The 13,950-nt window shown below is 38.4% G+C and overlaps 2 protein-coding genes across 6 annotated transcripts in view; one reads left to right on the top strand and one right to left on the bottom strand.

Annotated features, from left to right (window-relative positions):
• Positions 1-753, bottom strand: part of LOC106883040 (uncharacterized) — a 36,715-nt gene extending 35,962 nt beyond the window's left edge. For all 3 annotated transcript variants that reach the window (XR_016238538.1, XM_014933904.3, XM_014933905.3), the window contains exon 1: positions 617-753. The gene's annotated coding sequence lies outside the window, so the exon portion shown is untranslated. The remainder of the gene's footprint in view (positions 1-616) is intronic.
• Positions 1-13,950, top strand: part of LOC106883039 (solute carrier family 2, facilitated glucose transporter member 3) — a 31,096-nt gene that overhangs the window by 4,608 nt on the left and 12,538 nt on the right. Inside the window, exons 1-2 of one of the 3 annotated variants that reach the window (XM_014933901.3) lie at positions 2,704-3,140; positions 11,532-11,639. The exons of 1 other annotated variant lie outside the window; for it this stretch is intronic. In XM_014933901.3, coding sequence (XP_014789387.1) covers positions 2,991-3,140; positions 11,532-11,639 — 258 coding nt within the window. In that variant the 5' untranslated portion in view covers positions 2,704-2,990. Of the gene's footprint in view, positions 1-2,208; positions 3,141-11,531; positions 11,640-13,950 lie in introns of those variants that run through there. One more of the 3 variants, XM_014933902.3, reaches the window with a different exon arrangement.

The raw sequence follows: 13,950 nt of genomic DNA, 5'->3' as shown, positions 1-13,950 counted from the left end.
CAACACCGGTTGTCAAGTGGTGGTGGGAGACAGACATGGATTTTCTTTGATTATTGTATAGTCCCGAGGTTATTCCTGACATTTTAGTGAGTTCATCAGGTACATTTATTTCATTGGAAAAATCCTACAAATTATGCTCTGAAAATCTGGAATCTTTATAGCAGTTGTGGTGGATCTGTATTGTTTGTTTTATGTTACTGGACAAATATTTATTCACTATCTGAAAGTATTAATGAATGTAAATAAAATAATACTAAACATCGTGTTAGCCAAAATCGAACCTGAAAACCAATATAATAGACAGACAGGTAAGTAGATAGATAGATAGAGGAAATATATTTTCTCTGAGCTAATCGCGAAAGAAGTTATATAGAAGCATGGTGGAGGTAAAGAATACGCTCACCACCCGTTTTCGGCGTGACCCTTACCCTAAACACCGGGTGTGCGTATTCTTAACCTTTGCTCAGAAGCATTAGGAATATTTACAAACTAATTCCCACCGGGGCCACCTTTCAAAATACAAGGACACTGATCCATCTGAATAGCCAACCATTCATAATTTATCTGTAGCAGTGTGAGGATGGATGTTGGTGAAAAATTAAGGGTGAAGACTCACTTGAAACAGGATGTCTTTCAATGGAATTGACTCGCTAACCGTTCCACAAGACCTTCAGCTTCTTTATGTACGTTCAAATTAGCGACTTTTGATAACGCTGAGCCGAAATTCAAATCGTTGTTACGTCATCATCCGAGAAGTTCATTCTTTCTCTCCACATCTATCTCTATGTTTCTTACATTCCCGCTCCTTTCACTTGCTTGTTTTACTTTTTATTATTTCATAAGGAAATTCGTGAACAATAGCGTCGTTGCTTAAAGGTCTCTAACTTAATAGATATTGGTTCTAGGGTTCGGTTAAACATTAAACAAAATGAGCGCATTCTTAGAGAACTATGAAAAGGTGGTACCACAGTTTTATTTGTTTATTTTCCACTGCTACCACACATCCACACACCAAATGTCACACATCAGAGGAGGTTGCAAGTGTAGCAAAGCTATCAGCGGTGCTCCAGTATTGCCACCGATCTTAACTAGTAAAGAAAAAAAGGGGAGAAATATCTATATGAAATATGTCTGTGTGTGTGTGTGTGTGTGTGTGTGTGTATGCGCGCGCGTGTACACACACACACACATAAATATAATATAAAAGTTAGAATAGGCCAGTTTATGGGATTACCTTTGGTTTCAAATCCATAAAGCGCTTAGCTTTACGGAGTATCATCAGATTGCAAAACCTGTTGGTTTAAGGTCTCTCTAGCAAATGGCCCTCTAGAATATGGAGAAGGAAACAACCTCGCTACTCAATGTCAACAACAGGGGATTGTCTCCTTTGGCTATTGATTGCCAGTGATCCTGTTATCCTGTGGGTTCCAATAGGCCAGCAGGAATTTCCTGAAATGAAAGCACGTTCTGGAGACCTCCATTCTGGAGTTAAGGATGTTCCCCAGGTTAAGGGAGTCCTTTAGAATCCTCGCCCGTTCTGCTATGTATAGTTTACAGCGCTTGATCTCATTTACGTAGGGGCCTAGATTTTCTAGGATTCTCCATGGTATTGTGAATGGAATCCCGTTGTCTTTTTGCTGCCTTACATGGCTGGCTAATGACGTAACATATCTCCTTCCACTATCCAGAAGGTGGATCTGTGGTTGAAGAGGCATTGCTTGAATGTGTTACTGGAGCAGCCAATGTATATCCATGGCTGGGTGTTGGCCATGGAGATACATCAGCTGCTCCGGGAACACGTTCAAACACTCTCTCTCTCTCTCTCCAACCACAGATTCTCCTTCAGGATACTGGAAAGGAGATACGTTATGTCATTAGTCAGCTACGTATGGCTGCTGAAAGACGACGGGATTCCATACACAATATCACGGAGAATCCTAAAAAAATCCAGGCCCCTACATAAACAGGATCAAGTGCTGTAAACTATGCATAGTAGAATGGGCAAGGATTCTTAAGGACTCCCTCAACCTGGGGAACATCCTTAACTCCAGAACGAAGGTCTCCAGACCGTGCTTGCTTTTCAGGAAATTCCTGCTGGTCTATTGGAACCCACAGGATAGCACTGTTACGATCAATAGTCAAAGGGAAATAATCCCCTGTTGTTGACGTTGAGTAGCGAGCTCATTTCCTCCTCTATATTCTAAGCGCTTTGTGAACATGAAACCAAAAGTAATCCCATAAACCGGCCTATTCTAATTTTTATATTATATACTGCTCTATAACTTACAGTGTGCTTCTTTTCGGATTTATAGCTGCTATATTCAACAGGTTAAGCAACCATGAAAGGCAGATGTGAATGAGTTGTTTTTGTTTTGTATTTGAAACAATGGGACAGAGTGGAAGAAAAAGAAAATGGAAAGAAATCCCATGAACTTCTAGAATTCGGAAAGAAAGAAAGATAGATAGAGGTACACACGTACAGAGTCATAAGTATGAGAATGAAATTTGCTTAGTGGGTGCAAGCGTTTTCATTGCCTTTCTCCTTCTCCACAAAATAAATTTAGTTGTGCGTCTGCACACCTAGTTCCCGAGTCAATCTACGATTCGCGCGCGTGTATATTTTCATTTGCTATCAGTTTTCATATACATTTGTGTTCGTTCATGAATGAGAGAGAGAGAAAGAGAGAGAGAGAGTGTGTGTGTGTAAACTCTCAGAGAATCCGCTGAGCGCAAGCCAATATATTGAACTGATTTTTCAGCATTCAACTATTTTCCCCTATCGCCGTCGATACCCGCCGTCTCTAGTATTGTTTTCTTCCGCTTACACCGGTTATTATCATGTGTTTATGAAAATCAAAGTTTTATTTATCTTGTATATCTTGCGTTAATCAGAAAAGTGGATAGTTAAGTAGCGGATGCGAATAACTGACTGAGCACCTCACTCACACTTCACACATACAGACACACACACAGACAGTCACGACACGACTATGTCGTCTTCTCAGAGTAACACAAGGACCAGATCAAGTAGTTCTGTCATCTTAAGTGACGAACCGAGCCCTGGTGTTGGTATTACTGACAGTATATCATCCGAGGTTGACGTATGGACCAGCTCACATCGTTCTTTCGGAGTCCTGGAAGTAAGTTCATGGTTTTTTTTCCCTTTTACTTCTACTCTGTCTCATTGTTTCAAATACAAAACAAAAACAATTCATTCATTTCTGCCTTTCATGGTCGCTTGACCTGTTGGAGACAGCAGCCAAATCTCCCTCAAATTACAACCCTTCCTGTCTTCTTAAAAAAAAAAAAACCCTTTGGATAATGAAGTCCAAGGTACACATAGCTTGAAAATACAAGAAAAAAATAGACAAAACAAAAAGTGTGACGGTCATGTTTGGAATGTCTGTTTAGTCAGGTATAAACAGCTACAGCAACCTTTTTAGGAGTCCGCCATAGACCCGTCGTTATGTGTTTATATTGGTATTTCTACTCATCACCTTATTCTATACGCTCTAGTTATTGTTTCTGGGTCAACCATGAACTGCCAGATATGATGAAAGTGGAACCTATCGTGACAGTCCCTCCCTGCTTTGTTTTCAATGACTACATACATGTCCACTGTCGTTACATTTTTAAAACGGGAGATATAGGGAGTTGTTTGAAATTTGGCTGCTATTTTCAACACGTCAAACGACTAATTGGAAACCTAATATGCCATGTATTAGCAATATGAAGCAGCTTATAAGTTTCTGTTGCTTTTTCATCTTATGCTTACTCAGATCCAACAGACATACATTCAGACATTCCAGCTGTGGCCACCGTGTTTTTTTTTTTTTTATCCATACATAATGTATCTAGGATTACTCATCTCTCTCACTAAGTCTATTGGAATCTAGTTTTTGTCATGTAAGTTTTTCTGTCACTTTCGGAAGTCAGCTGATTTTTATACACACACATACACAGATTGACACGTACATATGTGTGTGTGTGTGTGTGTGTGTATATATATATATATATATATATATATGTGTGTGTGTGTTAGTATGTTTACATATAATATTTATTCATTCAGTAAAATCTCTTTGTCTTTCGTTCGAAGCTTATGTATGATTCATGATTCACGTGGTATGAGCTCGATACTTCAAGTGAGAAGGCAAAGCATTTTCAAAATGCTTTTGTCGTCACAGCTAGAAACTCTGATTAGTGACGGCATAAATGATACGGTTCGAATGATTATGGAAAATCTAACCCATATATTGTGCACGTTTGCATCCCTTTCACATATTCAAGCGTGTGTGTGTGTCTATCTTGCGGCTGTACCTTGAAGAGTTTGTCTAACGAATTGACCCCAGTACTTGTTTTTTTTTTTTAAGCCTGGGACTTATTCTATCGCTCTCTTTTCCGAACCGCTAAGTCATGGGACGTAAACAAAGCGACAGCGGTTGTCAAACGGTGGTAGGGACGGACACACACACAAACATAGCGTAGGCTTGAAACATCAAAGACTTTTCTATTTTTCCAGAACTAATATACTAATACACCTTGTTCGTTGTTCCCTCACCGTCTGTCTTTTATTTTTATACATTTAAACCACAAATGAATATATATATAAATATATATATATATATATACACACACACACATATTATATACATATCGTCATTATCATCGTTTAACGTCCGCTTTCCATGCTAGCATGGGTTGGATGATTTGAATGAGGACTGACGAACCAGATGGCTGCACCAGGCTCCAATCTGATCTGGCAGAGTTTCTACAGCTGGATGCCCTTCCTAACACCAACCACTCCGAGAGTGTAGTGGGTGCTTTTACATGCCACCGGCACATATTTGTTTTATTTATATCTATTTATATATTTAATATTTTAGACTAATGGGTATATGCCGATTAATGTGTTGAAGTGTTGAGTAAAGCATTGGCACAATTTATCATCATCATCATCATCGTTTAACGTCCGCTTTCCATGCTAGCATGGGTTGGACGATTTGACCGAGGACTGGTGGAGCCCGAAGGCTACACCAGGCTCCAATCTGATTTGGCAGAGTTTCTACAGCTGGATGCCCTTCCTACCGCCAACCACTCTGAGAGTTTAGTATTAATCTTTATTTTGTACCATGGTCGTTTTGACCCATCCAGCTTCTGTCCCTTATGGGTGAGACTCTTTTCAACATCTTGTGTTGCATCCATTTTGCAATCTGGGTCTCATCAGGTACATCCATACATAAAGTTGTGTCTTGCTAAAGACCCTGAGTTTAGGCTGCCCATGTTGTTATATGGCATATAACATCTATCCATAAAGTTGTTATATGCCATATAACAACATGGTAGCCGAAACCCAGGATCTTTAGTGAGACACAACTTTATGTATGGATGCACCTGATGAGATCCAGACTGCAAAATGGATGCAACACAAGATGTTGAACAGTCGTACCCATAAGGGACAGAAGCACGATGGGTCAAGACGAATGTTATACAAAATAAAGATTAATACCAAATCCATCTTTTGGTTACATGTGCTGATATATTTTAGGAAGTTAAAAGTTATGGTCAGTCATAGAGTGACCATTGGTTTTGCACCTATAAAGTGCTTATCAGTATAAGCGACTCATCAGACTGAAATGGCTGAAGGTGCAAAACCTCTCTACAATACTATAAATGTGTGAAGTCAATGGTCACTCTGACTGACCATAACTTTTAACTTCCTAAAAAATACATTGCTGTTCTAATACTTCAGAGTGTGTTTCTTTTCCAGATATATGAATTACTGATGATATATATATATATATATACTCTCTTTTACTCTTTTACTTGTTTCAGTCATTTGACTACGGCCATGCTGGAGCACCGCCATTTAGTCGAGCAAATCGACCCCAGGACTTATTCTTTGGAAGCCTAGTACTTATTCTATCGGTTTCTTCTGCCAAACAGCTAAGTTACGGGGACGTAAGCACACCACCATCGGTTGTCAAGCGATGCTGGGGGGGTGGGGGACAGACACATAAACATATACATATATATATATATATATATAGCTTGTGCGGATGGCACATAAAAGACACCATTTTGAGCGTGGCCGTTTTCGTGCGGGTGACACGTAAAAGCACCCACTACACTCTCTGAGTGGTTGGCGTTAGGAAGGGCATCCAGCTGTAGAAACTCTGCCAAATTAGATTGGAGCCTGGTGTTGCCATCCGGTTTCACCAGTCCTCAGTCAAATCGTCCAACCCATGCTAGCATGGAAAGCGGACGTTAAACGATGATATATATATATATATATATATACATATATACGACGGGCTTCTTTCAGTTTCCGTCTACCAAATCCACTCACAAGGCTTTGGTCGGCCCAGGGCTACAGTAGAAGACACTTGCCCAAGGTGCCACACAGTGGGAACGAACCCGGAACTATGTGGTTGGTAAGCAAGCTACTTACCACACAGCCACTCCTGCGCCTCCTATATATATTTAAATTTTGAAAATGCTAATTTTTTGGTCAAAATCAGAATCTTTGTTGCCGAAAATGGTGGAAAATATAGTATTGTACACCTTTGCTGAAAGTTGCCTTCTGAGGCACAAGTGTGGGCAAGATGGTTTGTGAAAGACCAGCAATGGCCTATGCATCCCGCTCTCTCCTCTCCATGTCACTGATGTTGTCCAAGGGCAGCAGCAATATTGGCATCAGCAGCGTTGCAACTCATTTTTGCCAGCTGAGTGAACTGGAACAATGTGAAATAAAGTGTCTTGCTCAAGAACACAACATACAGCCTGATTTGGGAATTAAACTCACAACCTCATGATTATAAACCTGATGCTCTAACCACTGAACCATGCACATTTACACACACACGCGCACATGCACACACACACACACACACACACACACACATGCACTTTTGTAAATAAATTGATCAATTTAGATTGTGATAAAACTAACTTGATGACAGCGATCTGTAGTTCATTATCTTTCAATTAAAGAACAGACACATACTTAATACACACACACAAACACAACTTGTAATTAGTATAGGGATAGTGAGAGGTGTTTTTTTTAATATCACTCTTATGGCTCAGATGTTCACCTTATATAATAAAACAGTCGTTGATAACATCATATATATATATAGGTTACTACTTCAGTCTAAGCAGTGTTATAATGACATCATGTGGTTATAATGTTTTCATATGTTTGTTGTTAAAACATAGTATGTTGGCTTGGTGTATTATACATATGGTGATATTTAATAGTTTATAGTGTCAACGCCACAGATGTACTAGGTTATTGCATGGTGTGTATATATACACCATGTGACTTGATCTGAGATCGTGTGTTGAAACATAAACAAGTGCAGCATGGAAGATGTTTGTAAGCCATTCAAGTACACACAAAAAAACCATTAGTTTCACTTCAATATTTAAATTTCATATATGTTAAAATATTTTCGTGGCTTTGAAACTGTGACCTGTTCACTGACAAAACTTTACAGCTCTAAGTTTTGTCAGTGAACAGATCATGGTTTCAAAGTGACCAAAATTCTTTGACACAAATGAAATTTAAATGTTGGAATGAAACTAATGGGTCTTGCGTGTTCTTGAATGGCTTACAAATATCTTCCATGTTGTAATTGTTTATATATACATATGTATTATTTAAAACAGTTTCATTTGGTTCCCTGCTGCTTCAAGTTTTGCAGGCTCTCATTAGGAGCCTGAATCCTCTTTCTTGTACCACTCTCTTCCACTCCCTCTCTCTCTCTTCCCCTCTGTCCCTGTCCCTTTTTTTCTCTCTCTCTGTTTATTTTCTCCTCCCCCTCTCTTTCTCTTTCTCTCTCTCACTGAGTAACCATGTACCTCCTCTATAGCAAGATACCTATTTCTGCCTCTCTATTTCTCTTTCACACTCTAACCTTTCATCATCTGATACCAGATCCTCTCCTCCAATACCCCCTTCATTATAGCAAGACACCTGTTTCTGTCTCTCTGTCACACTCTAACTTGGTGACTTTGCCAGTGCTGGTGCCACATAAAAAACATCCAGTCCACACTGTAAAGTGGTTGGCATTTAGAAGGCATCCAGCTGTAAAAATTATACCAATGCTAACCTCGCCTGTGCTGGTGACACATAAAAAGCACTGAATTCACTCTGCAGAGTGGTTGGTGTTAAGAAAGGCATCCAACCGTAAAAACCCTGCCAAAACAGACACAGTAGCCTTGGGTAGTTTTCTACCTGGCCAGCTCTTGTCAACCATCCTACCCATACATGCATGGAAGACAGACATATATATATATATATATATATATATATATATATATATATATATATATATTATTATTATTATTATTATTATTATTATATGTATTTATTTTCTCCTAATTAATAAATAACTCGGACAAAATAAATTGGTTAATAGATACCAGGGTAGCAAAGATCACAAAATAACTGTGGTGTAACTCCTGTTTATGAGGTAGAAACTCCTTGATATTTTGGGTACTTGAGTATATATAAATTTAATGAATGCTGTAAAACCATGTGCGTTTTGCTCCATTCATTAAATTTATATATATATATATATAATATATATATAATATAATATAGGATAAAATCTTTATAAGAATTTATCAAGTAGTCGGCGTGAAAAAAACCTCATAATGAAAAAAAAAATTTTTTCTCATTTTTTTCCATAAATATATATAATTTATATAAAGGGCATTAACTGTGTAGTAATGCCTCATGCTTCGAGGGACTAAATAAGTCAAAAACTACCAAAAAATAAGCAACATATTTACACACACACAACAGGCTGCTTTCAGTTTTTGTCTACCAAATCCAGTCAAAGGGGTTTGGTCAGTAGAAGACACTTGCCCAAGGTGCCACACAGTCATACCTGTGCCTGTGTATAATCTATTCGTAGATATACTATATCACCATAACGGACAGTATCGTCATTGTTGGAATATCCTTGATCACAAGTCTGTTGCATATATAAACACAGACAATTCAACTATTGTTGTTATGTTCTACTATGTCCTTCTCCCTTCTTACTCCGCTGTATCTACATCACATGATAAAAGAGGTAGGAGAAGAAGAGTTAGGAGTAAACAACAACAGTTCACACATCAATTAAATAACTAAACACATACATTGATTTCTTAATATATCAATACTTGTCTATACTTGTGTGGAGAGATCAATGTTTGCTTTTGTTACATTAGCCAGTGTGAGTATATATATATATATATACATACAGATGTGTGTTTGTGTGTGTGTGTGTGTATGTATGTGTATATATTCTTTTACTTGTTTCAGTCATTTGATTGTGGCCATGCTGGAGTATCACCTTGAAGGGTTTTAGTCAAAGAAATCAGCCCCAGGACTTATTCTTTGGAAGCCTATCAGTCTCTTTTGCTGAACTGTCAAATTACGGGGATGTATACAAACCAACATTGGTTGTCAAGCGACGGTGGTGGTGGTGGTGGTGTGGAGGGAACACACACACACACACACACACACACACACACACACACACACACACACACACACACACACACACACACACAATAGGCTTCTTTCAGTTTCTGTCTACCAAATCCACTCACAAGGCTTTGGTCGGCCCGAAGTTATAGTAGAAGACACTTGCTTAAGGTGCCATGCAGTGGGACTGAACCCAGAACCATGTGGTTGGTAAGCAAGCTATATATATATATATGTGTGTGTGTCTGTGTTTGTCCCCCCACCATCGCTTGACAACCGATGCTGGTGTGTTTACGTCCTCGTAACTTAGCGGTTCGGTAAAAGAGACTGATAGAATAAGTACTAGGCTTCCAAAGAATAAGTCCTGGGGTCGATTTGCTTGACTAAAGGCGGTGCTCCAGCATGGCTGCAGTCAAATGACTGAAACAAATAAAAGAGTAAAGAGTAAAGAGTAAAATAGCTGGACAACAGAGTTCCAGCCATAAAAACATAGAAAGATAATGAGTGAAATTGAAAGGATTTGAAAGATATCAAATTCCCCTCCCCTAATATGTATTTTCTCTCCCACTATATTTATATTTAGTGGATGCGAATTTAATATCTTCTTCCAACTCATAGAAGATAAGGTTATTATGGTTTTTTTTTTTAATCTTTAAATAGCAGGACTACAGAGTCCAGGCAAAAAAAAAAAAATAATAATAATAACCTAAATAGATAATATAAATTAAACAACAGAGAGAATTCATAAATAAAACGCTCATACCTCCATACATGTAAAAAGTGTACAAAGAGACATCTAATACTAAAAAGTAAAAACAAAATAAAATAAAATGAAAGTGAAAAACCCCCTACATGTTCAGATGTGACCATATATCATCGCATATATTACACATGCACATATATTCACCTGTGTGAACATACTTGCACACACACACTATCATCATCATCGTTTAACGTCCGCTTTCCATGCTAGCATGGGTTGGACGATTTGACTGAGGACTGGCGAAACCGGATGGCAACACCAGGCTCCAATCTAAATTTGGCAGAGTTTCTACAGCTGGATGCCCTTCCTAACGCCAACCACTCAGAGAGTGTAGATATCTATATATTCACATACACACACAGACATATATATGTGTGTGTATGCATATACCCATATATAGACACACGAATACAAATATATATGCGCACAAATATATACACATCTATGCATACATTTACATGCATATCTACATACACAAACATACATATCAATACACACAATCTAACTACACACAATCTAACTACACACTCGTAAATAAACCTCACCAGTCCTCAGTCAAATCGTCCAACCCATGCTAGCATGGAAAGCGGACGTTAAATGACGACGACCACAACAGTATGGTTGTAACTGGAATGTCTTGCATCCTTGATCTTTTGGATAAGGACAAACCTTGTACTGTTCAGCAGAACATTTAATACTCTGTCGGTATTATTCCTCTTAATTAAAGTTGCAATTTTTTCAATTTTGTTATATTTCAAATTCTTCATTAATCACCAATCATCATTAATTGCCATTCATCATTAATCATCTGCTGTCAGTAATTGGCCGTCACTCAGTCATCCATCACCGATTGTCATTAACTATCCATCCAATTTAATCACCTCCACTCATTAATTATTCATTGCCATTAATTACCCACTGCCATTAATTTCCTATTACCACTAATCATGCATTATCATTTATCTCCCATATCACTGTTAATTACATCACCATCATCAACATTTAACGTCTGTTTTCCATGTTGTCATGGGTTAGACAGCCTGACAGCTCCCGGCAAGGCCAGAGGCCACACCAGGTTCCATAGCCTGTTTTGGCTTGGTTTCTAAGGCTAGATGCCCTTCCCAACACTAACCATTCCACAGAGTGTACTGGGTGCTTTTTTATGTGGCACCAGCACCCACTTGCCATCATTAATCCCTCACCACCATTAATTACTGATCACCATTGCTCTATCATCACCGTTAATCATCCATCATCATTAATCATCCATCTTTGTTACAGCTGAAAAATGAATCTGAAAAGATGAATGATTCTCTTCAAGATGGCATCCTAGCTGAGTTCTCTATAACTCCCCGACAACAAGATAGTCTGCAGTGCTGTCATTTCCAGGTAGTTTCTCCCACATTTCTCCGGCCAGTTTCCTCTTTTGTTGGAGTCATTGTCTGTGTGTCATCCCCAGCATCACAGCTGCTGCTGCTGCGATCGCCATTCCACCTTCTTACCTCACTGACATCAGTGTTACTATTATCCCTCCAAACCCCTCTTCTTTGTACCACACTTCTTGCCTGCCTGGCTTAACATTGTTTTCTCCCTGGCTGTCTCTTTGTTTCTTTCTGTCTCTCCGTCTCTCTCTCTCTCTCTCTCTCAGCTTCCCCCCTACCTCATCTATTGCTTAACTTTGAAATGTTGTTCTGAAGATGTCTAACATGTACAGATCAAATCTCAGTGAGGATAAAGGTTTCTAGTTGACGGGGTCTACAGTTCAAAATCTGCTTCAGCCATTTCCTGTGGAAGAACAAGGGATTCTATAAGCCCAAGTAAGGCATCTAGACTCTAGATACAGAGAACAGGTATTCTGGCCTATTGGAGAAAGTTAATTTATATTAGACTAGCAGCCTATCCAGGAAGAACAATCCACCTGTTACTTGATTTGCTCTTTGAAATGAACTCTGTTTAGGAGTCACACAGAAAAATCTGCATCAGTCTGACAAACACCTGAGAGGAGTTGAGCTAGTCTCAACCAATAAAAGCCCAGTTGTGGTCCCATGAGGATTTTTTTATCTTTTATTTCTTATTTGTTCTAGTCATGCTGTGGCCATGCTGGGGCACTGCCTTGAAGAATTTTAGTCAAACAAATCGACCCCAGTATTTATTCTTTAAACCTGGTACTTATTCTATCAGTCTCTTTTGTTGAACCACTAAATTACAGGGATGTAAACACACCAACACTGGTTGTCAAGTGGTGACGTGGAGACAAACACAGACACAAAGAATCATACACACTGATATATATATATATATATATATATATATATATATATATATACACACACACACACATACATACATACATACATACATGCATACATACTTATATACACTGGGCTTCTTTCAGTTTCCATTTACCAAATCCACTCACAATGCTTTGGTTGGCCCAAAGTTCTAGTAGAAGACATTTGCTCAAGGTGTCACACAGTGGGACTGAACCCAGAATCATACGTTTCGGAAACTAGCTTCTTACCCCACAATCACACCTGCATTTTCTTTTGGTGATGTTTCATTAGAAATATGGTTTTTGCAGGTGGACTCCAGCTACATGCATAATTGAACAGAACAATTGAACTATTCACAAACATAAGAAGGTTTAATGCATTGCCCCCCCTTTAACTCCACCACCTGGTCTTTGGGTAACTTTTGTTGCATCTGTTCCAAACATTAGGCTATGGTCTCCAGTTTGAGGATACCTGAAAAGGAAACCCTAAAAAGAATCATAGCCATTGTTTTTCTTGTTGATCTAACCCTTTCATTACCAACCCGGCTGAAACCGGCTCTGGCTCTGAGAACAAATGTCTTGGTTTCATAAGTTTTGAATTAAATTCTTCCACCAAACCTTAGTCACAATTCATGTTCCTAACACTAGCCGAATGATAACTAAGTTATTTTATTAAATTCTTTGTTATATTTAAAATAATTGAAAGAAACACAGAGCATCTCAAAATAAATACAGTAACGAAAGGGTTAAGTGATTAAAAAAAAAAAGAGTACGGTTATATATTTTTGATCTTCCTTGAGATTCTTGACATTTCTCACTTGTGTCCACTTTCCTCATCAACATTTGTAAGACTCGGTGCCTAGATGCTAAGTATCGTAGAAGATACTTAACACCCAAGTATCAATATTATCATTATTATTATCATCATCATCATCATCATCATCATCATCATCATTATTATTATTATCATTATTATTAAGGTAGCGAGCTGGCAGAATTGTCAGCTTGGCAGGCAAATGCTTAGTGGCATTTTGTCCGCCTTTATGTTCTGAGTTCAAATTCTGCCAAGGTTGACTTTGCCTTTCATCCTTTCAGGGTCAATCAATTAAGTACTGGGGTAGATGTAATCAACAATCGCTCCTACCTAAATTTCAGGCCATGTGCCTGTAGTAGAAAGGGTTATTATTATTATTATTATTATTATTATTATTAAGGCTGTGATCTGGCAGATTGTTAAAGTGCTAGGCAAAATGCTTAGAGGCATTTCGTTTGTCTTCATGTTCTCAGTTCAAATTCCTCTAAGGTCAACTTTGCCTTTTATCCTTCAGGGTTGATAAAATAAGTACTACTTGAGCATTTAGGTCAATGTAATCGACTTAGCAACTCCCCTGAAGTTGCTGGCCTTGTGCCAAAATTTGAAACTATTAT

Source organism: Octopus bimaculoides, chromosome 26 (genome assembly GCF_046866305.1).
Source record: "Octopus bimaculoides isolate indiv1 chromosome 26, ASM4686630v1, whole genome shotgun sequence".
Classification (NCBI taxonomy): domain Eukaryota; kingdom Metazoa; phylum Mollusca; class Cephalopoda; order Octopoda; family Octopodidae; genus Octopus; species Octopus bimaculoides.
Note: the sequence above shows the minus strand (reverse complement) of the source record. Positions and strands in the feature narration are given on the sequence as shown.